This window comes from Tympanuchus pallidicinctus, unplaced genomic scaffold, assembly GCF_026119805.1.
Source record: "Tympanuchus pallidicinctus isolate F22 unplaced genomic scaffold, pur_lepc_1.0 scaffold11, whole genome shotgun sequence".
NCBI lineage: Eukaryota > Metazoa > Chordata > Aves > Galliformes > Phasianidae > Tympanuchus > Tympanuchus pallidicinctus.
Genome location: NW_026294627.1, coordinates 11,238,971 through 11,264,352, shown reverse-complemented (window position 1 = coordinate 11,264,352; position 25,382 = coordinate 11,238,971). Strand labels below are relative to the sequence as shown.

The window sequence follows — 25,382 nt, the reverse complement described above, 5'->3', positions numbered from 1 at the left end:
CCAAGATTTTTGTTGTTGTTAGCAAAATTCACGTCTTAAAGGACTAAACAGGTCTAATTGTCACAGAAAAATAAATATTATTCTGGAATATTTCTAGCTGAAGAAAGCCTCAATATAGTATAATAGTTTATAGTTTTATTTGTACTCTTATTTTCTCCTCCTTTTTCTGATATGCTCATTCTTCCAGTGCTCTTCTGGGTCCCAATACTGGTAATTGCATTCTGATGGTCTTGGTGTGTTTCAGTGAGTTGTCAGCATCTGGAATCCCTTCTTCAGAAGCTATGAGATGTTCATATTCATGTTTTCTTCTTTCTCACCTCAGGACCCCCTTGGAGTCATTTTTATGCTTCCTACCACACTTTTACACCTTTGCTCTTCTTTAACAGATCCACAGGTTCACAGTCCATCCAAATATTTCACACAGGGTGCCTTTAACATTAATTTACATGCCACTTCGTTGTTCTCTTTGTTACAGCCAGTTTTGTCAGATCCAGGTCTGCACCTCCTTAACAGACTAGTGGTGAGTTGTTTATAGCTAAGGGGTCTTCAGTACCAGACCTGCATTCTGTCCACTATCATCCGTGCTTGCACTTCTCTTTGCCACACTCTGTGCCTCCAGTTCTCAAGACCTCTGCTCTTGTACCAGGCTTGGACTACTCTGCGTCGATACATTAGTCATAAATATTCCATTCTACATAGGATTATAGCCTGTAACTGCTGCCTATGTAAAACTATGATCATACAATAAAAGGATAAAGAACAGAAAATAAATTAGCCACTGGCACCTGATCAAACTAGAGAAATTGCTATTATCCCTAAATCAAGGAAAACAAAGGTCTGGGAAGGTCAAGAAAAGTTCAGGCAGAGAAAAGACAGTACAGTCCTGTGGCTGGCAACCAGCAGTAGCAATTCTGGATTAGAGGTCTGTGTGGTTACAGTCACTACTGCCTTCTGAATTTTCATTCTAATGTAGAAGGCAGCACCGAATTCTTAATACTCTTCCTTCTCTGTTTACCAAGTGCTAACATGTTTCTCCTGTCTCTTGCACTAGCCTGCTTTTTGTCTTCTCTCAAAGAAAGATGTTGATGAATAATTTAAATAATCAGTGATAATCAGCCAGTAGGTGGAGCACAAAGCTTGTGCATATATGTTTTTATTCTTCTCTTTCTTTAACAAAAAAAGAAGCAGTGAATAGATTGAAAACTGATACAAACTTGGAAAATATTTCCTTCCCCAGTTACAGCAGATGGATTAGTTATTCAGATTCAAGGTAATGCAAAACAGCCAGGGCAGCTGACTGTAAAGTTTAAAAATGCACGCAGACAATCACAGGAGATTTTGTGTTTCCTGAACCTACCATCTACCTGCAACCAGTAACACCACAGTGAAACTCAACACACATTTAGCACTGAGCAGTAACAGCAGGATGCTGCACTTCCAACAGGGTGACAGCTGGTATTTAAAATGCACTGAGGTGAACGAACACAAAATACGATACTCTATTCATCTGTATCAAGAATGTGCTTAGGCAGTGCCTCATATTTCATAGAATAGTGAAATCATTAAGGCTGGAAAAGGCCTCCAAGGTCACCCAGTCTAACTGCCCACCTACCACCAATACTCACTAAACCATGTCCCTAAGTACTGCATCTACTGTTTAATGAAACATCTCCAGGAACAGTGACTCCCCCACTTCTCTGGACAGCCTGTTCCAATGCTGCACCACTCTTTCAGAGAAGAAATTCTCCCTAATATCCAACCTGAACCTCCCCTTCAACGTGGCACAACTTGAGGCCATTCTCTCTTGTCTTATCACTCGTTTTATGGGAGAAGAGGCTGACCACCACCTCGCCATAATCTCCTTTCAGGTAGTTGTAGTAAGCAATAAAGTCTCCCCCGAGTGTTCACTTCTCCAGACTAAATTTCCCTCAGCTGTTCCTCATAAGATTTGTGCTTCAGACCCTTCATGAGTTTTGTCTCCCTACTCTGGACACGCTCCATGGCCTCAGTGTCTTCCTTGCAGTGAGGGACCCAAAGCTGGGCATAGTATACAAGATGTGTCCTTGCCAGAACTGATTACAGAGGAACAATCACCTCCCCAGTCATTCTGGCTACACTGTTTCCGATATAAGCCAGGATGCCTCTGGTCTTCTTGGGTGCCTGGGCACACTGCTGGCTCATGTTAACCAAGCATCAACCAACACTCATAGATCCTTTTCCTTCAAACAGCTTTCCAGACACTCTTCCCCAAACCAGTAGCTCTGCCTGGGGTTGTTGAAACCAAAGTGCAGGACTCAGTAACTGCTCTTGTTGAACTTCAACCCTCTGGCCTCAAGCCCATTGAACCAGCCTGTCCACATCCCTCTGTAAGGCTCACCTACTCTCACTGCAGGTCAACACTTCCCCTCAACTTGATGTTATCCGCAAACTTACTGAGAGTGCACTCAATGCCCTCATCCAAATCATCAATAAAGATATTGAACAGGATGGGTCCCAATATCCACCCACGGGGAGCACTATTCGTGACTGGTCACCAGCTGGATTTAATTCCATCACCAATCTCTGAGCTCTGCCATCCAGCCAGCTTTTTATCCAGCAGTGACTGTGCCTACCCACTCCACAGGCTGCCAGTTTCTCCAGAGGAATACTGTGGAGACAGTGCTTTGCTGACGTCTAGACAGGCTACATCAACAGCCTTTCCCTCATCCACCAGGTGAGTCACCTGGTCATAGAAGGAGATCAGACTGGTCAGGCAGGACCTGACTTCTATGAACTTATGCTGGCTGGGCCTGATCATCCGGACGTCCCACACATGTTGTGTGATTTCACTCAGCATGCTCTGTTCCATAACCTTCCCTGGCACCAAGGTCAGGCTGAAAGGCCTGTCATTCCCCAGATTCTCCTTTATAGATAAGGATCACATTAGTAAGCCTCTAAACCTCTGGGGCCTCTCTGATTGACCAGGACTGCTGACAGATGGTGGGAAGTAGCTTGGCAATCATGTTCACCAGCTCAGCATCCTCAGATGGATTGCATGTGGCCTCATGTGCTTTTGACAGTCCATGTGGAGTAGCAGGTCTCTAACTCTCTCCACCTGTACTGTGGGGAATTCATTCTGCTCCCACCATATTTCAGTACAGGCATCTAAGTCATAGAGGTAAGCCATTACGTCCGACATAATGGCTTCTACCTCCTCCTGCTTGTTGCCATGCTGTGTGCACTGGTGTAGAAGTACTCCACCTGAGCTGTTAGCCCTGCATCCAAACCTGGCACTGTCTCACCAGGCTCATCTCTCACCAGTCTCATTTCGTCTCCCCCCCCTTTCATACCTAGCTTAATTTCTGGAATGCTGTTATTTAAACAATATCTGTCACCTACTGCCACAGAGGATGTTTGACTATTAAACTGATCTTGAAATTGCAACTTCATGTGTGAGACAATTAGTGAGACAATAAAGGAAGGATTTTATTGTTACTCAGGAAACTTGTGTAAAGGTAATCTGGCTAGTTCATAATATTGAAGTGCTGCTGTTAATACAAATTCAAGAATTCAAGATGCAAAGAAACTGATGCTATCAGATATGATATAGATATGAACACTGATTCCTTTAAGCCTTCACCTTGAAGAAGATCTGATTTTTCTATTGAGATTTTGCTTTCCAAAACAGTACCTGCTTTTTTATATGCAAGTGAACTTTTGTTTTTCACTAATACATTAATTAACTGAGCACATCTTGTTAGGATTTGAACATTTTTAATGTTGAGGCTGTTGCATTTTAGAGGTATTGTTTGAAAACAAAAGACTTCAGTCTGCATCCTGTCTGTATATGGAGTTCTCATTAGCTTAAAAAGTGCATAAAACAAGACTGAGAACAGAGCAGAGGTTCTGCTACATAATTCCTAGGTCTGTTAGAGGAAATTCACTGCTTTACTTTTCAAGAGAGGCTTTGTAAATTTAAGGCTGGCCTTAAATCTGGTCATGCTCAACCAACTTTGCAAGCTTCTATGATCAAATGACCAGCTTTGGAGATAAGGGGATAGCAGTGGATACTGTCTACCCAGTAAGACAATAAGTCTAGTAAGGTAGACAGTAAGACTCTAGATACTGTCTCCCATTAGATCCTTATAGAGGAGCTGTTGAAATATGAGCTGGATGTGCAGACAGAAGGGTGGGCTGAAAACTGGCTGAATGGTTGAGGGCAGAGGATGGTTAACAGTGGCACAGGAAACTAACTTCTTTTTCCCAGGAGTCAGTACTGCATCCAGACCTGTGCGACATCTTCACAAATGGCCTGGTTGATGGAGGAAAGTGTACTCAAAGCAAGGTTGCAAATGACACTAAACTGGAAGGAGTGGCTGATATGCGAGAGGGTCCTGCTGCCATCCAGAAGGATCTCAGCAGGCTGGAGAAATGGGCTGACAGAAATCTCATGAAGTTTGACAAGAAGTACAGATCCTGCACCTGGGGATGAGCAACCCCAGGCATAAGTATATGCTGGATTGCATCCAGCTGGAAAGGAGAATAGCAGAAAAAGTCCTGGATGTCCTGCTGAACACTAAACTGAATATGAGCCAGAAATGTTCCTCTGCAGCAAAGAACCCTAACAGTGTAGCATTAGACAAAGTACTGCCAGCAGGGTGAAGGAGGTGATCCTTCCGCTCTACTTGGCATTGGTGAAGTCACACCTGCAGTAAAGTGCTGGACTCCTCAGTACAGGAGAAACATGGACATCCTGCAGAGAGTTTAGAGGAGAGCCTCCAGGATGAAGAGGGGACTAGAGAACTTCTCCTGTGAGGAGAGGCTGAGTTGAGCCTGTTCAGCCTGTAAGTGAGCATGCTCTGGGGGATCTCATCAATGTCCAGTAATACCTGAAGGGATGGTGCAGAGAGGAAGAGCCAGACTCTTTTCAGTGGTGTCCAGTGCCAGGACAAGAGACAATGGTCACAAACCGAAACACAACAGGATCCTTCTGAAAATCAGAAGCACTTCTGTGCTGTACAGGTGATGGAGCACTGGCACAGGCTGCCCAGAGAGACTGTGAAGTCTGCTTCTTGGAGACCTTCCAAAGGACCTGGATGTGGTCCTGAGCATCCTGTTCTGAGGCAACCTGAGCAGGGGTTGGACTAGATGGCCTCCAGAGGTCTCTTCCAACCGCAGCCATTCTGTGTGAAGGCTAGAAGTAGCAATTAAATAGCTGTACTTCACACAGTACCCATCTATGCTGCATATGTTGAAAGAAAAAAAAAAAAACATTGAAAGGAAATTCCAGTTTTGAGAATATAAGGGAGCAGTGCCAAGAATAATTTTTGATACTTGCCTATAAGTCCTGCCAGAGCATATTTAAGGTGCTGCCATGTGAGAACTCGGAGCTTAAGGAAGTCACACAATCCTTGAGAAGCCATCATCAAAGCTAGCACCTTTACAATATGTTACAAAGATAGTGTCTCTTGGCTCATAAGCAGAGTTGAGACATAACCTGATGGCTGAACCATTAGAAGACAAATCACTTCCTACCTGCATAACTTTCAGGAAAAAATATTCAATTTCAACCAACTTTTAAATTCCAAATCACTTTTCACTATATATGCTCTTGGTTTTGAATTATATATCACAGTTTATTAATACTATATGCACTTAATACCTTTCTAACATTTGACAACTACCTCATTTATAGCTAGCAGAATACTTGTCCTCACAGATTTCCATCTGAACAGCTTATGACACTTATTCTCAAATATCACAAATGGAAATAATTTTCTAATTTTTTAACTGACTCACTTGGGTAACTTGGATTTATACTGCGTAATACACTTAAGGCCATAATGAAATTCATATGGAAATGTATTTATATATCAACATGTATTAGTTTAGCTACTTCAATCTGTCAAAAATATGCAGGTTGTCTGCTGTTTGCTTTTCCATCAGCGCATACATCAAGATCAGTAATATGATAAATAGCGTTCATCTGAGAAGAGCAGTGTTACAGTGGTGCTGTTCCATAAAACTAAAGAAGATATTTAATCTTTCAACTGAGGCTTGGTATATTATCTGCAAGGGTTGTGGGTCTTTAATCATACCCAAGTGATACTTTCTCTTCATTCTTCTTTTTATTTCAAGATGTGTGCTGACAGCACAGCACGTCAATCTTTTGTGAAGCTAAAACAGCAGTATAGTGTCTACTGCCCCTGATGACTTATCATCTTATCATCCTATCATCCTATTTCAGGAAATAAATGTTGTACAAAAAAATCACCTGATATGGAACTAATTGGGAAGAGTGCTTCAGGGAGTTAACAATGGGCAGAAGTTGGTTGGAGGCTGAGGGCTTCTTCTGAAAAGACTTCAGTAGGAGCCCATCCATCTGTATGTTATACAGAGCCACTCTCCTGCACACGAATGCTAGGGAAATGCCTACTACTTACACCACTGCACTCAAAACCTCAGTGTACGTTTTACTCAACCCACAGGTTGTAGAATTTTTCATGACTTTGCGCTTTCACATATGAGGAAATGCTGAATATTCAAAGCTCTGTTTAAAATGTCAATACACAATAACTCCATTACAAATATACTTCTTTTCTAGAGAGGCTTAGCACTGCCTTTACTGGGAAGTGGGAACACCAAGCCTTATCACAGGGGAAGCTGTGCACTGTCATTGCACGTGCTCAGAAGCACATACACTTCAGCAAGCAGTGACAGCTGCCTGCCCAACGACTCCTGGATGCCTGAATTCATTTGTTACAACCCATCAAAGATAACAGAAATGGAAGAGTAACATAAATGCAGGCCAGAGCCACAACGTGTGGTTTTGGTCCAACAAGTAGCAGCTTGGAATGTTGCTCCCTTATAATTTATTTTAGGTTTAGTGAATTTTTCAAGCCTAGGAAAAGCAGTGAGGCTGCTTAGCAAAGTGAACGTGCACATTGTAGAAACACACTGACCTGTCTCAAACTTCTCACTCTGCTTTTTCTAACCTCCCACAGCACAGCTCTTGTTACTCACCTCCTCCTTCTGTTGGTCTCCTTTGAATGCTTCCGCGCTCTGCTCCGACACAGCCTTTGATCTTCTTTCAGCGCCCAGCGCTCCTCTTCTAAATCCCATCCCACAGGAAATGCTAAAGCTCTGTCCCTGGCGCTGTGTTAAGGACAGTGCTGGCTGTGTCTCCAGAGCTCACGACAGATGCAGAAGCTGCTGGATGGACTTCACGCACCTTTGTGAGCAGCAAAGGTCAAACTTCATCCCATCACATTCAAGATGCTGATAGACTGTTTGGTTAATCACACAACAGATGCTCCCATAAATATGTATTATGGTCATAACTCATTCAGTGTTCATCTGGAAAAACATGTACTTATATTTTACTGTTTACAGTCATTTTAACACATTGCAGAATCACAAGATTGAATTGGATGGGACCCTTAAAGGCCATCTGATCCACCTCCCCTGCAGTGAACACGGACACCTGCAGCTCCATCAGGTGCTCAGAGCCCCACCCAGCATCCCTGGAGCGTCTGCAGCGACGGCACCACCACCCCCTGGGCAACCTGTGCCTCTCACCATACAAATGGCGCCCCTTATCCCCCACACTGTCAAAACCGTTTTTCTTCTATCCAGAATAGAAAAAAAAGAAAAAAAAAGGTTGGGGAACGCCGGCTGCCGCACTGCCGCTCCGCACCCCCGTCCCCACAGGGCCCCACCCCGCCCTTCGGCGAGGAGCGGGCAGCCATTCCCGGGCAGCTGCCTGCGGGCGGCTCGCGGAAGGATACGCGGAAGGATACGCGCACGGATCCGCGCCCGCTCCGCGTCCCGCCCGTTGCTGTAGGTCCCGCCGCCACAGCGCTCCGCCGCCCGTCCCGCCGGGCTCCACGCAGCGCCCCGGCACTGCCGTACGCTCCTGTGGCCGCACCGCCGCCATCGTAGCAACGAGAGACGCCGCTTCCTTCGCGACGGGGCGGGGCGGCGGGGAGCGGCCGAGGGGCGGCGGTTTGTCCCGAACAGCCCCGGTCGGGGTTCGGGGTGGCGCGAGGGCACGACGGGCGCTGGTGGAACGTCGGGAAAGACCTAGAGATAACTGTATCAGCTAGATCTGTATATGAAAAGTTCTGCCGCCTTAAGACGGAGAGAGTATGCTAGAATTCCTGGTTCAGAGGAACAGCTCCAGACTCACCGCTTTGCCCAGTGTTGCAGGCAGAAGGCTGGTTGTTACTTCTCTGCCTCCAAGCAGACCTCTTCAGTTCTTTTCACACTCCGAAGACCCCAATCTGTCTGATAAATGCGGTGTTTTACTGAGGAATAGACTCGTTTGAGTTGGAGAAAACCTTTAAAGGTTATCTAGTCCAACTCCCCTGCAATGAACAGGGACACCTACAGCTCCAGTGTGTGCTCAGAGCCGTCCATAACTTCCAATGTCCCAGGGATGAGGCATCCAACATCTCTCTGGTCAGCCTGTCCCAGTGCCTCACCACCATTACCATAAAAATATTTCTTCTTATATCCAGTCTCAATCTCCCCTCTTTTAGTTCGAAACCATTTTCCCTTGTCCTGTAACAACACACCCTGCTAAAGAGTCTGTCCCCTTTAGATACTGAAGATACTGCTCTCAGGTCTCTGGAGCCTTCTCCAGCCTGTACAGCCCCAGCTCTCTCAGCCTGTAAAGGATACCTTAAAAGACTTTACTGAGAACAGTCATGCAAGTGGGACAAAATCATAGCTGTGAGACAGCTACCAAATTTGAGCTTATGTCATGCTTAGAAAGAATTTAAACTTCTTAGGCTTACTGTAAATTTTGACCTTAGCCAGCAAAACTTGTAACTGAATTGTAGTCATCTTCTGAAATTCAGTATTAAAAATGCCTTTAAATCTTTTTCTCTCTCTCTCTTTTAACAGCTTTTTTTTCTTTGTTCTTCTTCATAGCCCCACTTTGTAGCTCCTCCAGGTCATTAGCGGCTTTTCTTGGTAAATAAGCTGAGCACCATGTACTGCAGAGCTGTATGGTTATTCTAGGACAGCAAACAGCCTGGTCTCAAGTGGTTACAGAATGGAAGATCCCACTCTGGCAGCTGATTTGGAAGAAGTTTCATAAATTTTAATGTGAGCTAGTGACTGATATTCCAGTAAAGGATAAAGATCAACTTTTAAATCTTTGTGGGACAGACTGAATTTATTACTAATCTGATTTGAAGGTTGGAGCTGCTGCAGAAACACATTTTTCTTTCCTTCTTGTTCCAGAAGGGATTCATCTGCTAATGCCCTTTAGTTTTCCTCCAAGCTTCAGTTTAACTGTATAGGGAAGGGGTTCAGCCAAGGTTCTGCCCATCCTAACCATTCCTTCTTGAAATTTGCCTTCTCTTCCTACTTCTGCGTATAGGAAGAGGAGTGAAAACCATTTGTTCCTCCTTAGTGTCATATGTAGTTAGCAATGAAAATCTTTTCTCCTTAACTCCCTGAGTCTGTGAAACAGATCATAACCTGTGACTTTGTAAGCAAGCATCAACTGATGCACTAGTAACATTCCAGAATTCTTACCTTGGAAAGCTACAAAGTACTCCAGAACAGGTTAAATATTTGATCACATCAGATACTGACTAGCAGAAGTTGCTAAAAACGTCACAGATAACTTCCAAGTGTGTGCTGGAAGGGGCCAGTTATGGGTGCTCAGTGCCCTGTAGCTACTAATTTTGAAACAAAACATTGCATTAAAAACATGGAATAGTATGTGGATTTAATACTGAATTTATCCCCCTCTTGCAACTGCTGTTAAATCTTTATTAAAAGCAATTTCCAGTGTATGCCAGCTTCGGACAGGGAGGTGAACACAGCACTGAGACCAATGTAGAGCATTGGCTGTGCTAGTTTGAGGTGACACTCAGGAGTTTGTTGTGAAAGTGATTCAGACATGACATATCCTGGAGGTGTGGTACAAACTGAGGTTTAGAAATAAGCCATATCTAGTGTTCTGCCACCCCACCAATGAAAACACCTTCAGTTTAATGATAAAAGTCTTTTAAAAAGTTAGAATCATAGAATCATAGAATCACAAGGTTGGAAATAACCTACAAGGTCATCCAGTCCAACCGTCCTCCCATCACCATTGCCACCACAAGCACTAAGCCACATCTCGCAGCTCCTCATCCAGGCGCCTCTTGAACACTGCCAGGGACGGCGACTCCACCACCTCCCTGGGCAGCCATTCCAGTGCCTGACCACTCTCTGAGAAAAAGTTCTTCCTTATGTCTAATCTAAACCTCCTCTGGTACAACTTGCAGCCATTACCCCGTGTGCTGCTCGTTGCCTGGGAGAAGAGGCCAAATCCCTCCTCATCACAACCTCCCTTCAGGAAGTTGTACAGTGCAATGAGGTCTCCCCTGAGCCTCCTCTTCTCCACACTGAACAATCCCAGCTCCCTCAGCCACTCCTCATAGAATTTGTGCTCCAGACCCCTCACCAGTTTCATTGCCCTTCTCTGGACACGTTCCAGAGCCTCAATGTCTTTCTTGTAGTGAGGGGCCCAAAACTGAACACAGTACTCGAGGTGCAGCCTCACGAGTGCTGAGTACAGGGAGATGATCACCTCCCTGCTCCTGCTGGCCACACTATTTCTAATGCAGGTCAGGATGCCGTTGGCCCTCTTGGCCACCTGGGCACACTGTCAAAAATGTTGAAAATTGATACCTTTTTTTTTTTTTTCTTTCAATGAGCCTAAATCACTCACTACCAAATACAAAAACCGGGGCTCAAAACCAGTGTGTAAGAAATTGTCGTGCTTTTATCACAGTGCAGAGATATGTTTGGTGTGTCATGTGCAGGTAATGAGCAGGAAGTGCTCTCAGGAGACAAGCAGTGCATGTATATAAGCCTACTGTGCAACAGAGCTGTGTTTTATTAAATGCAGGCATTAAAGGAGTGATGTGTTGGCTGCTCTTTGTGCTGTACACATTCCCGAATAGTTAGCTCAGCACTCTGTAGTGTACAATTCTTTCCGCAGAAATGTGAAACCCGTCAAAACATTTGCATTGCTGCAAGGAAAAGATGAAGAGCTTTGGGGTAACTTCATTAATTTCTCTTAGTGTTCTTTTGTTGGGCTGGGGAGAAACTGTCATAAGTGATGTCAAGCCTTGTTCATCTAAGGTAAGACTTTCAATTACTTTGCTGAGATAAGACGATGAATGTAACTGAATAATTTCTTAGACAAGCGACAGAGAAATAGATTGCTTTGTTCAGGATAGGTATGAGAATATGGAAGAATTAGGTATTTTCAGAGAGAGTGCATTGTAGAAATACAGTACAACAAGAAAACATTTTTGTTTTTACATCTTTTATAACAGTTCGGTTGTTGGGATGTATTTTTATTGTCATCTGCATCCCTGCAAAGACACAGTAACTCCTGGTGTAGGCACAGTCCAACCTGTGACATGAACTCCCAAGGTCTGATTTAATGCCTGTTTCATTTTGCCTTTAGAAAGAATTAATACTGATTAAAGTATTTTCTTAACATTATTTAATTGAACAGCTGGTGGATAGCCGTGATAAAGCCCCGAACAACACTTGGCTCCTTGTGATCTATTTATATGTTTCAATTGGTCTTTTTATAATTGTTGCTGTTCTGTTCTTCCTTTATTTTGTGCTTATTTCAATATCAAAGAAACATATTGTTTCTGTTCTCTAGCATTTATTCCTCTCTAGACACAAAGTGAAATCAAATTAATAATTCAGAAACGTCTTTTTTAATCTGCCTGTTAACCATTTAATGTAATATTTATTTTCAATTTTAAAAGGCAAAAATCAGGAATAAACTGTTCAGAGCTTTGTCAGTGTAGTGCCAAAACCAGAAAGAGAAATCTGAAGCTGGAAAGGAGAGCAAGTAGTCAATTTGGCCAAGACTAAGTAAGTTTCCTTTTTAATTAGAATTTTTAAGTTTCTAAGGTCCTATTTACATCTGAAAGTACAGTATGAGCATGTTACAGTGCCTTGCTGAGATTATGGAATTAATAAACGAAGACTTAAATGGAAATATGTTCCTTAGCCTTCTTACAAGGAGATTTTTCAGGGATCATTTTGGCATTTCTCTAAGCGATGAATCAGAGACAGCCCTGTGTTTTATGGTACCATGGAAGAAAAAATGTTAAATATGAAAATACTATTTTGAAATAACATTATTAGGTGTAGTAGTATGAAACTACTTTTACTGATGCTTTTATTGTTACTATTTCAGATAATTCTATCCCTGCAAATAGTGTCTCTTGAAACCTTCCCCAGCAAGAACATTTGAAATATTTTTTATATTTTTTATATTTTTACAGATTTGTCTGCAAATCTGTTTGAGACTACTTGTGTGCCTCGATTAATAACTTGGGGAATCGTTTCCACAAACAAACTCTTAAGTTCTCAATTTGGAGACTTTGCAGAGTGAAAGGGTTTTTGTACTACGTGGTAAATCCCAAATCCTTCTCCTTTCCAGGGAAAATAACTTTGTGGGCATTTGAGATGTCTGTTGGTGTGGCAAGTCTTAAAATGCGAGCTTCTTAAATGCAAGTATTTGCAAGTTTTGGCCTGCAGGTCACTCACAGAGTATTTTAGCAGAAATTTTGGTGTATTTTAAAAATTTATAGAGGTTACATACCCAGAGATGTGGTGGATGGCACTCGAGGTCAAGCTGGATGGGGTTCTGAGGTTTTGATTCTATAATTCTGTGATTCTCTACTTCTAACACCCTTGCAAGACATGGCTAAGTAGAAGATACATAACAAGCCTTGACCTCAGCTCTGTCAAGTATTGCTATAAAGCTTTTAAGAAAGCAGGTTTTAAAGGAAGATCCATGGGGTAATCAGCTTCATTTTGACAGACTGAGCAGTTTAACATGTGTTTGTGATCAATTTATTTCCCCCTCCATTGTCTGGTACAACAGGGCACAAGGAATGTTGGAGCTGTGGAGGAACCACTCAAGGCAGAAGAGAAAAATAAATCTGCAGATATTTCAAAACAAAAAGAACAATGCCTTGTACCATGTGATGTTCAAGCTAAAATTTTACGAGGGGAAAAACAGTATATGTGCAGTATGTATTCATACAGAATACTCTAAACAACAAGCTATGCAATGCCCTGCTATGCATTCCTCTGCTACGCTACGCTATGCTGTGCTGATTTATTTTTTAATCTTCTTGAGCACATGTGGCAGGCTTTGACCAAGCTGCCCACTCTGAATGTTGTTCAGATTTGGGATGCTGTGTGCAGCTGGGATAAATGAAGTTAATCATGCTGCTTTCTCTTCATAATTGCTGTTGGGACAGGCAAATCCAAGCAGTAGCTCATCCCACCTGTCTGTGTTATCCTCTGAATATCTGTAGGTCTCTCCATTTGAGAGAAAGGCTTGAATGTCTGTTCCTTATTTAAATGCTGTACTTAAGTGTCCAAAATTAAGTGGGAAGAAATCTATACTTGAGCTTGCCTTTTGTAGATATATATGCAGGACATATCTTCTGTTCATCACCTGGAAAAACTAAACAGCAACTGACATTATCCAGCCTCAGAAAAAAATGTGTCAAAATTCTTGCCTTTGCCATATGATTTTCATTATGTATTATTGATTACATGGCAAGTGTAGTTTCTATATTTTTAGCATCAGGGGAAAGCAAGGAACCTGAATAAATAGCACAGTGAATAGGCAAAATGCAGAATGGCAGGAAACCTTACATATCTATCCTTTTTTCAGATGTATTTAAATTTCTGTGATATCCATTAACTGGTTATCCCAGTAGCTGAAGGTTAGGATGGAATTCATCAAATCGTACAATTTGTAAAGCTGAAGTTCTTAGATATCACAAATAGATGGTCATTATTTGATCAAGACTATTTCTAAGTTTGTGCTAACAAGGTGAATGAACATATTGCTTTTAAAGGGAATTTGCAGAGCTCTCTTGTTGAATATGCAAGAAGCACAAAAAAACTGGTAAGAAACATGATGGATGATCAACAGTCTTCCTTGGATTACCTTTCGAATCAGGTACTTTTTTCTTTATCATAAATATTTTTATTTATTATTTACACTATGATTACCTTCTAACTGAGCTAATTAATTATTTACTTTGTCATTCACACAGTAGGACTGGAGTCTCTGTTGCATTGACTTCAGGAGTGATGTCTTGTAGCCCGGCTAAAGGGGGAGGCCCAGGGAACAATTAGCACCACGTGTTACACGACCTAGTGGCACATGTGGCAGTAGGGCAAGAGGCTGTATGCAACCCTGTTGTACTTGTGCACGTGACAAGTACACACAATTACATTATCATTAACTGGCAGTAGTTTGTAAACACCGTGCTCACTCTGTGCAGATAAAAAGCCTTAATCAAATTGAAGGGCTTTCCTCAAATTAATTGGAGTTGTGTCTGACTTTGGGTGCAGAAAGTAAAAAATCTGACAAATTCACACTATGAAGTTACAACTCACTAACATACCTCAAAAATGACCTTCAGATTTTGTTTACTAGGAATCAAAAAGACCATCCTTAGAATGTAAAATACTTCACTGCAACCTGTTTTAAGATATTTATTTAAACTTACAGGTGAATGAACTCATGAACAGAGTTCTTCTTTTGAATGCAGAAGTTTTAAGAAAGCATTTGGATCCACTTCCTTACAAAGCAGTTCAATCTCATGGTAAATATTTCCCACATTTTATCTTGAGCTTTTTCTTTTTATCTTTGAGAGAGTCTTAACAAAGAACAAATTACAGGTAAGCAGTTTTAACATGTACAATACTTATTCTGTGCTAGAATGCACACATAAAATCTGAAAAATTAGTGAACTATATAAGAATCTCGTTGGAAAGGGCTGGTTTAAATAATTGGCAAGAGGATAATTTTGGGCATAGCATCTTGTAATCTTGTTGATATTTATGCAAAATACTAAGCATTAGTTCTTAAGTGATTTAATGTAGCTAAATAGCACATTCTTTTGTAATGAGATAAAGCATGCTCAACATTTGCAATATCTTTAAAAAAACCAAAACAACAACAACAACAAAAACCCAAACAGAAGTCAAACTGTGCACTGGACAGTTCATATCCTTTACAGTTCCCAACCCAACTACAGTAAACATTACCTTCTTCAGTCCTACCAGCCTTAGAAACTCGAGTCTGACACACACTTAGCTTAACACTAGGCAAAAGATTATATGCTTATATATAAATCATGATAGAAGGGCTTGTATGAGTACAGATACAAACATTTGCAGGAAGAAGACGTCCTTCCTTGGGTAATATGTGATTTTACTCTATACAAATGTTAACCAAATCAAATCTATGAAATAAGACCTGGATATATGTAGGCTGCTCTGAAAGTAATGCTTCCTATGAAAACTACAGCAGATACAATAGGCATAATGACACTATTTGATAAATTCTTAGCCACAAAACATATTTTTCAACATAGTCACCATCAGCCAACCCGTGCAGATGAGCTGATCAAGACATGCTTCATTTCATGGTGTGAAAGCTGTGTATGGCTTCCTGGAACACATCACTGTCACCTCTGCTGAAATGCACCACACAGCACTTCACTCACTATGCTTACATCCACCATTTGCTTTCCATAAATGTTCAGCAAACATCAGTGAATGTCAATGGATGCCATTTTTTCCTCATAGAGGAATTCCATTCCACACCTTTGCTTCGCATACACTTCCATGTCAGACAGCATTTGTTAGACTGCTCCTCTGCTGCTATCTGTCACACAGCAACAAAATGGAATGAAATACTGGTGGGAAGGTTCAGTCTCTACTGCCAAACCACCAACATGCACCTCTGATGTTGTGTGCCAACAGAATAAAATAGGAGACATTAGCTTTGGAGCAACCATCATATAATCTTTCTGTGTATCAGTTAAGATTAGAACGAACTTTCTCAATAAAATGCAATTTATAATTCTTTCCAAGCTTAGTGGATCTCAGAGAATTATCATTCCATAGAATCATAGAATGGTTTGGGTTGGAAGGGCTTAAAGATCATCTAGTTCCAGTTCCCCCAAGGTGAGGGTATATAAGGTAAATTCCTGAGAATGCATATTTTAAATTTGCACAACAAAAAATTGTATTTGAGATCATTCAGAAGTTCCCAACAAAATGTGTATTTCTCCACTTTAGCTGTATTTGTGCTCTTTTTAAAAAAATATGTGTTAATAAGCTTCATCAAATACTTTATTTTCCAGGGTTGGATTGCACTGATATTAAAGATACCATTGGTTCAGTTTCAAAAACTCCAAGTGGTCTGTACATCATCCATCCAGAAGGATCAAATTATGCATTTGAGGTAATAAATTTCTCTCTAGTGATAGCTGAAATTTGCTTGAGAATATCCACTTAGAATGTATTTAATAACGCCTTCCATGATAATTTTCCAACTGATGAATAAGAAGTGTATTAAATCATCCAAATGAGTCTGCCTTTGCTACAATTTTGAAGAAAAAAAATCAGTTTCTACACTGAAATTTAAGCTCTGATATAATATCTCATCGTCAGTTTTCATATGTAGTGAAAAATGTACCAAAGAGGAAAACTGAAGAAAACTCTCCAGCCCTGCTTTTGGTGACTGAGAACTGCTCTTCTCTTCTGTATTAGAGATGGAAACTGAAAAGACAAAAGACTGATCTACTTGTCTTCTAAATTATTCTACTGGGGAAGCTTCAAGGGTTGCCTTCTCTTGAGAAGTGATGCTGCTGGTAACTGTATCTTGAACCATGTTTTTTCTGGACATCTAAGTGTAGATGTAGATGTACATCTATTTGAGGAATAAGTGCTTAGCTTTTGTCTGAGCACCATTCTACTCAGCTGTAGGGCAGAGAGCATCTAAACCTTCTTATTCTGTCTGTGAGACATATGCAGCTAGGATAAAAAAAAAAAAAAAAAAAGAATGAAATTAATTATCTTAGAATCATAGAATGGTCTGGGTTGGAAGGCACCTGTAAGATCATGTGGTTCCTACCTCCCTGCTATAGGCAGGGATACCTCCCTCTAGACCAGGTTGCTCAAGGCACCATCCAGCTTGGCCTTGAATGTTTCCAGGGAGGAGGTGTACACAACTTCTCTGGGCAACCTGTCTCACCACCCTCACAGTAAAGAATTTCTTGTTAATATCTAAATCTATTCTTTTCCGTTTAAAGCTGTTTCTCCTTGTCCTGTCTCTACGTGCTCTTTTAAAATGTCCCTCCCCAGCTTTCCTGTAGGTCCCCTTCAGATGCTGCAAGGCCACTATGAGGTCCCCCCAGAGCTTTACCTTCTTCAGGCTGAAGAGCCCCAGCTCTGTCAACCTATCCTTTTAGAGGAGATGCTCCAGTCCTCTGATCATCTTTGTGGCCCTTCTCTGGACCTGCTGCATTGGAGCTGCATGTCCTTGTGTTGGGGGCTGTACACAGTACTCCAGGTGGGGTCTCATGAGAGCAGAGTAGAGGGGCAGAATCACCTCCCTCAACCTGCTGGTCACGCTTCTTTTGATGCAACCCTGGATACAGTTGGCCTTCTGGGCTGCAAGTGCACATTACTGGCTCATGTTGAGTCTTTCATCGATGGACACCCCTAAATCCTTCTCCTCAGGACTGCTCTCAAGCCATTCTCTGCCAAACCTGCATCTGTGCTTGGGATTGCCCTGACCTGCAGGACCTTGATTTGGCCTTGTTGAACTTCATGAGGTTGGCATGGGCCCACCTCTTTAGCCTGTTCAGGTCTCTCTGAATAGCATCCTTTCCCTCTAGAGTGTCAACTTCACTATTCAGCTTGGTGCCATCTGCAAACTTGCTGAGGATGCACTCGATCCCACTGTCCATGTTGCCCACAAAGATGTTAAATGGCACCGATCTCAGCACCAATCCCCAAGGAACACCACTTGTCACCAGTCTCCATTTGGATACCGAGCTGCTGACCACAACTTCCTGAGTGTGACCATCCAGCCAGTTCCTTATCCAGTGAGTAGTCCATCCACCAAACCATTTTTCTCCAATGTGGAGACCAGGATGCCATGCAGGACAGTGTCAAACGCTTTGCACAAATCCACGCAGATGGCGTCGGTTGCTTTTCCTGTTTCCACTGATGCTGTAACTCCATCTCAAAAGGACACCAAGCTTGTCAGACATGACTTGCCCTTGGAGAAGGTGTGTTGGTTACCACCAATCACCTCATCTTTATTTTCCATGTGCCTTAATAGAGTCTTGAGGAGGATCTGCTCCATGATCTTGCCAGGCACAGAAGTGAGACTGACTGGCCTGCAGTTCCCTGGATCTTCTTTTTTTCCTTTCCTGTTAATGGGGTTATGTTTCCCCTTTTCCATTCAGTGGGGACTTCCCCACCATGACCTTTCTAATACAATGTATAGCGGCTTGGCAACTTCATCAGCCAGTTACTTCAGAGCTTGTAGGTGGATCTTGTGAAGTACAGCAGTCATGTTTCCTGTCACCAGATCCATGCAAACATCAGGAAAATTTTTTATTGGATGTTTACTTCCATTGCAGTCTGTCCATAAGGCTTCCTTAAGAAGAAAACAGATATGGCACTGACTTATACTGGTGATGATGGAGATAAGGCTGACAAGCCTTTTATTTTGCAATAGATGTTGGGGTTATTACTTTTTGGAGGAAAAAAATGTAGAGTTTTAGCCAGCAAGTAAATAGCAAAATGTAATCACTACTTTTAAAGTCCTCTTTTGTATATAACAAAGGAAGAGTGAATCCCTTTATCTCTGGCCAGTTGGAACCTTTAAAATGCTATGAAAAAAGAGCTCAGTATTGTTATGAAAAGACTTCAGAAGTATGCCGGGATCTCAAAAGTAAAAATAGGTTCTGGTTCTGCAGACTCCTGATAGAAAATGCTGTTGTTTTCTCTGTACAGTGCAGTGAGTGAAAAAATCTGTAACTCATCATCACGTTCTTTCCAGGTAAAAGAAAGGCAAAGACAGATAGAATTTTTCGCAGAGAACTTATGTGTATGCCTAGTATGAAGAAAATGCTGTCTGCCTCACTCCCAGCTAAACTATAGTACAAAATGCATTTGTTTCAGAATTTCTCTTGGATTGAGGAAGATTCCATTGAGGAAATATTCATATCTCACCCAAATTACTTTTACTAGAGATGGTGTGACTTATTCTATGTGAGAAAATGTAAAACTGTAAATCTCCTTTAACTTTAGAAGTATTTTTGACACTCGTCCACATTTGAAATTACTGCCAGTGTCCCAAAGAACTAAGAATCAGTTATGTGAGTGGAAAGGTTCCTTAAGGAGAACAAAAAGCAAAAGGAAAAACTGTAATAATTTGATTTAAATCACAAGGTAATAATAAATAATAAGGAAACTCTGCACTCCTGAAGTGAGTGTCTCATTTCTTGCCTGGTAGATGTTACACAGAAATGAACAGACAGTGCCAAAAAGTTCTCAGAGAAAAATATCTAAAGGATGTGTGTTCCTTCCAGAATGTTATTTTAAGGAAAACTGTTTAATGCAAATTTTTCCATGTGTTGAAGAGCAAAAAAAGTACCACAGAAATGGTGGATGAGCAAAAAAAGTTAAGACATTAAAATGAACTGAAATGTGTTCAAGAGACTGATAGCCAGGAGTTTGGAAAAGTTTGAATACTGGGACAATAAAACAAAATTCTAAAAAGGCAGAGAATCATAGTAAGAGAATTTAAAACACAAAACAAAGCCACATGGACAACTCATTTGTAGGACCTTTTCAGCAACGAAGCATGGGTATTTCTTTTCAGCCCCTTAAATGTGTTTGAAACTGTAACAAAGTGTCTCTAGAATGATCTGCATAAAGATTTCAGACAAATGAAGGAAACTGTTTTAAAAATGTCTCATGTTTTCATGTCTTCATATTTTCAGAAGTGAGTGTAGATTTTGGATGCTTAACTTGAACTGATCAAAACTAGATTTCAGGAGCTCTGAGCATATCCAGTTTCAGCATGGGCTGCAGGTTCTTGTCGTCTCAGAAAATTTGTCCCAGATGGGTTTTTGTGTGAGCATTCAAACATGAGGCAATTAAAACCAGTTTCACTTCTGGAAAACTGATCTGTGCTCACTTTCTGCTGCATTTTTGGATGAGTACGTTTAGATCAGTGAGTTGGAGAAACTGAATGTTTGAAATATGCTTGCTATACACACTAAATATGAAAAGGGAAAAATACTCAGTAGAAGCTCCCTCGTGCTCATTTAATTTAACACTGTCACGCCCCTGGTACCTTGCACAGTATGAGACATAGAGCAATTTGTTAAGTGGATTGCAAGGCTTTAAGAAGGGAAACAATTGCATCGTTTACAGCATGTAAAAATTAAGAAATATAGCAGTGACTGTTTTTTGTGTACCTATTTCATGTTCCTGCTTAGCTGGTGTCTGTTTGGTGCCATATCTGAGTAACATGCTGATGACCTCTCTTGTGGATCCAAATCTTATTCTTCTGAAAATCACCACCGCTCCCACTGATTTATGTAGGCTCAGAGCTTGATGTTGTGACTGAGCGGGTTCCTCTTTGTATTTCTGGCTCATGGTCAGTAGCAAAGCATGCCATCATTTCAAGACGGTGACTGAGTCAGTAGGATTATTTTAATGCATTTTAGATATTCGTATCTAAATACCCATTTTGGAGTCGTGGGTATTTCTTTTTATTCCTTGGTTGACTGAAATAAACATGTGACACTCCAGGGAGAAAAGCCCATCATTTCCCAGGTGCACTTGCATGAACACGATCCTTACTGTGATTCCTCCAGTGTTTGGGTTGTAAGAATTGCTCAAGGCTTCCAATGGCACCTCGAGTAATGAGGACCAAAACTTGCCCAAGCTGTATTAATTAGATCATGCTGCAGCTCTGTGCTGCTGCTTCCTGTGCTTCACAGAGAATATGTTACGTGACACAAGTTCTTAGTATGAGGTCAAGGTATTCCTCCACAGAGAAAACCTTTTGTTTTGTCAAAAGTATCAGAGTTGTACCAGCCAATGGAGAAGCAACATGTAAAACTCAGACTGCTGCTTGGTTGATTGTAACGTCTAAATGTGCAATGCACAACTTTCTACATCAGGATGACAAGAATTGCTAATTTGTGTTACAGCTGGTCAAGCAGTGGCACTGCAGACACACTTGAAAAATACCCAGAGTGACCTGGATGCATTCCATTTAATTTTAGACCCTTACCTGATATCCCAAGAATGCAGCCAAGGGTCTGAGGGCCCTTTTTTTGCAGACAGTGCAGGTAACATCTGCAGAAGGTGATTTAGATCTTACTTTTCCAGACCCACACTGTGAGTGCACATTTTTCTCTATGAGGGGGGATTAGAAAGCAGACAAGGACAATTTGATACCCAACTTAGGGTGGTCAGCCAAGTGTCTAACGTTAAATGGGCTGAGGAGAAAATGTGCCCTGCAATGTGATACTCTGTAGGAGAGCAGAGAGCAGCTGTACCGTTGTCTTTTGACATACCACTGGGCACAAATTTTAGTGGTCATTAGTGGTTTCATCAATCTTAGAGCTGATCCCAGGTATTCAGTGGGACTGCTCAGCTTCAGGCTGCTAAATGCTCATACTGAGACTTCCCTGGATTGAGGCCCCCTTTTATGTGACGTTTTCTACTGCTCCAGGATAAATTATTGTATATTGTGTTATCACTATCACTTCATTCCCTAACCTTTATTAAATGCTCTGCATTTCTCAGGCATCACAAACAGTGTTTCTGGGTGAGAGGGTATGATGGTAGAAGAGAACACAGAAGAAGTTTTGACTCTTTGCTTTCCTGAAATAAATGTATATTTGCTATTAGTGCCCCCATCTGTGTTTCTTGCAGGAAACCATCCCCTTGCTATCCCACGTTGCTTCCACTTCATGCTATTATTAATACAAAGTAAAATTTAGCAAAGGACATTTTTTATATTTAATGTAAAGAGGCATTTGCACATGACAGCTTACACTGATTGAGGTAGTCTCCAAATTAAAGTCTCCATAGAACGTAAAAGAAAACACTGCAGTTTGCTTGCTTAATTTTCTCTGAGCTTTTTGTTAAAATGTTGGAAGGGTACATTGTTTGGCAAGAACCTAAATAGCCCACTTCTATTTCATTTAAAAGCTTTTTATTTTCTTCATTCCAGATGTCTCAAGTGTGCTTAATCGTGCCTGTGTCTGTTTTAGGTATTATGTGACATGGATTTTCAAGGAGGTGGATGGACTGTGCTTCAGAAAAGAACTGATGGAATCATTACATTTCAGAGGACGTGGTCTGAATATCTGGATGGATTTGGTGATCTTTCTGGTATGAGTTTTAAATACTCTTAAGTGCTTTGGATCCAGTGTTCCTGCTGTATTTTTGAGAGCTACATTCCCACTAAATTGTATTGCAGTTTTAGTAGCATGCAGAGTAAAGTTCCTGTTTTTTAAAAAGTATTTTGTTTAATTCTCAGATGCTTTGTTGCTTCCCCAAAACTATTGTCTAACCTTCTCAACAGTGACCTTCACCCTGCTGGAATCCTTCACCATTACCCATCCTTAGTCTCACAAGAAGAGGTTAATATGATGGAATATTTTATTGCTGAAATTATGTATAAGTTGTATTTCTCTGTGACTTTTTTTTTGTTGTTGTTATTGTTATTATTATTTGTTTGTATGTTCGTTGAGATTTAAGAAAGACTGAGTTGCTTTTAATCATGCTTGCAAAATATTTCTGTGAAGGAAAGAACAGTCAGTAATATTTCAGCACTGGGAGTGATTAGAAAGATAATGGAAATATTTCAGTAGCTAACACCAATACAACAGTTGTATTATTTTTTTTACTGTCAGCTGTAATCTGTCAAGTCTGAAAGCAGCGGCTGCTTTTTCAGTTGTCCATTTGGAGTAGAAATAAGACTCAAACTTTTCAAATTTACAAGCAGCTGCAGGTCAGATGGGGCAATGTTTCACGGAAAAAAAATGTGAGGAAGCAAATCTTTACAATTAGATTTGATTTTTGTTGCATTTTGTTGCGTTTCACATAATGCTGACCTTTGTCATTTCTCAGTATAGTCTTTTGGAGCACCACTGAATTCTGGCTAGTTAAGTGGATATTCAGCACATCCAGTGTCTGTGGCCTTACAAAGTGTGTTAAAGTCGAACACTTGAAAGTTATAAAATTTTCTGAAAATGTCATGAGGAAAAAAGATGGTGCCCTTATGTGAGTTCCTTCCATGCATTTTCCCAGTGAAGTAAGAGAGAGCTCTGTCCCTCTGTTGGCCTTTCAAAGGAATACATGCCGATCAGATATTTTTGTTACACTTAGGTCAGGAAGGAAAGGGAAAAATAGAAAGCATTATACTTTTTGTTTCTAGATGTTTATTGAATGTACATTGCATTTTTGCTTTAGGGGAATTTTGGATTGGCTTAAGGAAGATTTTTTATATAGTAAACCAAAAAGCAACCACTTTCAGTCTTTACGTGGATTTGGAATCAGAAAATGACAAGCATGCCTATGCATCATATGATGCATTTTGGATAGAGGATGAAGCATGTTCTTTTAAAATTCATTTGGGACGTTATTCAGGAAATGCAGGTAAGAACTTCCTTTCTTAATATGTTTAAAGATACCAACTCTCTTTTCTCTTAGTGTATTCAAGAGAGTAATATTTGGAGTAAGGGTCTTTGAGGACAGAAGTCTTTACCTTCATAGTTAGCAACACTAAAAGCACCGAAGCAACAAGAAGATAAAGATTTTCCATCATTTCTTCCATACTTCTGAGTATTTTGTACTTTTTTTTCCCTATGTCTTCAACACATACCAATGCAGTGCTGCCTTGAACTGCTTTTGAGGAAATCCATTTTTGTAATAATTTCAGATGAAATGTTTGTGAATTATGAAGTAAGCAAAAAATATTCTTTTTCTCATAAGTAACTCCTTTATCATCATTCCATTTCATCTCCCATGATTAGGTGATGCATTCAGAGGATACAGAAAAGAAGATAATCAGAATTCGATGCCTTTCAGCACATTTGATGTCGACAATGATGGATGTAGGCCAGTGTGCATTATTAAAGAACAGCCTGTAAAGAGCTGCAGTAACTTCAGTGATAACACTGGATGGTGGTTCAACCAGTGTGGCCTTGCAAATCTTAATGGTATTCATCGTTACACAGGTAGATTTCTTGCAACTGGGATTCACTGGGATACATGGACAGTGAACAACAAACCAGTAAAAATTAAATCAGTCTCAATGAAGATTCGGAGGAACTATGACCCATATTTCCATTAACCTATGAAAATAGAAATATATCTGTTCTTGCTGTTACGTGGGATAATGCATCAATGCAACATCTTCCATTTTCACTTAAGCAGTTCAGTCTTAAATCTTTATTAAATATTTCCATAATACAGTTACTAATTTTTATTATGAAATACCAGCATCTGTAGTGGTTCCACTTGAGAAAGAAGGTCCTAAGGAAAGGATTTCCAGAAAAACGACGAAGCTCAGTGTTTACAAGCTTTTATTTAGCTGCCTCATATGTAATCACAATGGCAGGTCCAGTGGAAAAGTTATAAAAAGAGAAATGCTGACTTTTGAATGTATTCCTTCTATGCTCTCTGCAAATCTAAATTGCCAAGAAACTGCAGGAAATTTTCTTTTAAAAAAGTAATATATCAGTCATTCTAGTAATTTCTTTTCATAAAAATACCTTTTCTTCATGTTAATTTTCCAGAACCAGCTTTTTATACTGTATTCCTTATCAGGCAAGATAATATTAACTTATGTCAGCACATGTGTAAGGTCCTTACCTGTAAAGCTTGTAATACCTTACCTGTATAAAAAATGTTGCCCTGAGAATACTGTCCAGAGCCTGAGTATTGCATGCTCTCAAGGATTGATTCTTAGAAAAGTAAGGTACACTGCAATATGCAAGAGCTATGGTCTATTTTCTATTTAATTTTCATAGTCCATGTATTTAAGTTTCAGTTTAAGATTTGTCATTTACACAGTTCACTAAAAATGAATACTTTTTCCTCAAAGAGAAAGAATAACATCTCAGATTTTTGGAGTTTTGGTTTTTGGATGTATGGGCATGAAAATATCTTTTTTGTTCTTACCGTTAGTCACTTTGTGAATGTTTTTTTTGTAATAATGAACAAAAGATTGGAGTTGTATAATTACATTTTAAATATGCAGTGTTAAGAGTTGGAATTACTGTCAATAAACATGGAGTAATATGAAAAACACGTGTTGTCAGTACAGCAGTGTTTGTGGAACCTACCATCTATTCTGTAGCAACTGGGCATGGAATTTGTCATACTTGCTTCTATTTCAGAGGATCAGGTCTGTGGCAATATGTGGTATTGAATCAGTTAAAAACTATTATTCATTTTTACTGCCTCACACTTTGTATAAGCATTAGGTCAGTGAG

The 25,382-nt window shown here is 40.6% G+C and overlaps 2 protein-coding genes across 2 annotated transcripts in view; one reads left to right on the top strand and one right to left on the bottom strand.

The window, feature by feature from the left end:
• Positions 1–7,915, bottom strand: part of CEP126 (centrosomal protein 126) — a 36,369-nt gene extending 28,454 nt beyond the window's left edge. Inside the window, exon 1 of the mRNA XM_052671397.1 lies at positions 7,663–7,915. Coding sequence (XP_052527357.1) covers positions 7,663–7,915 — 253 coding nt within the window. The remainder of the gene's footprint in view (positions 1–7,662) is intronic.
• Positions 7,916–10,860: 2,945 nt separating this feature from the next.
• Positions 10,861–25,111, top strand: ANGPTL5 (angiopoietin like 5). Its single transcript, XM_052670986.1, has 8 exons — positions 10,861–11,127; positions 12,905–13,052; positions 13,896–13,999; positions 14,558–14,651; positions 16,200–16,300; positions 22,152–22,272; positions 23,356–23,541; positions 23,919–25,111. The coding sequence occupies exons 1-8, from the start codon at positions 11,029–11,031 to the stop codon at positions 24,236–24,238; spliced, it is 1,173 nt and encodes a 390-aa protein (XP_052526946.1). The 5' UTR covers positions 10,861–11,028; the 3' UTR covers positions 24,239–25,111.
• The last annotated feature ends 271 nt before the right edge of the window (positions 25,112–25,382 follow it).

What these genes read in the sequence shown, in the direction of transcription:
- ANGPTL5 (XM_052670986.1), top strand. Translation starts at nt 11,029, where the DNA reads ATGAAGAGCTTTGGGGTAACTTCATTAATTTCTCTTAGTGTTCTTTTG. An exon ending in GGAAAAACAGTATATGTGCA is followed by an intron (nt 13,053 to 13,895) that starts GTATGTATTCAT and finishes TTGCTTTTAAAG; the next exon opens with GGAATTTGCAGAGCTCTCTT. An exon ending in GATCAAATTATGCATTTGAG is followed by an intron (nt 16,301 to 22,151) that starts GTAATAAATTTC and finishes TGTCTGTTTTAG; the next exon opens with GTATTATGTGACATGGATTT.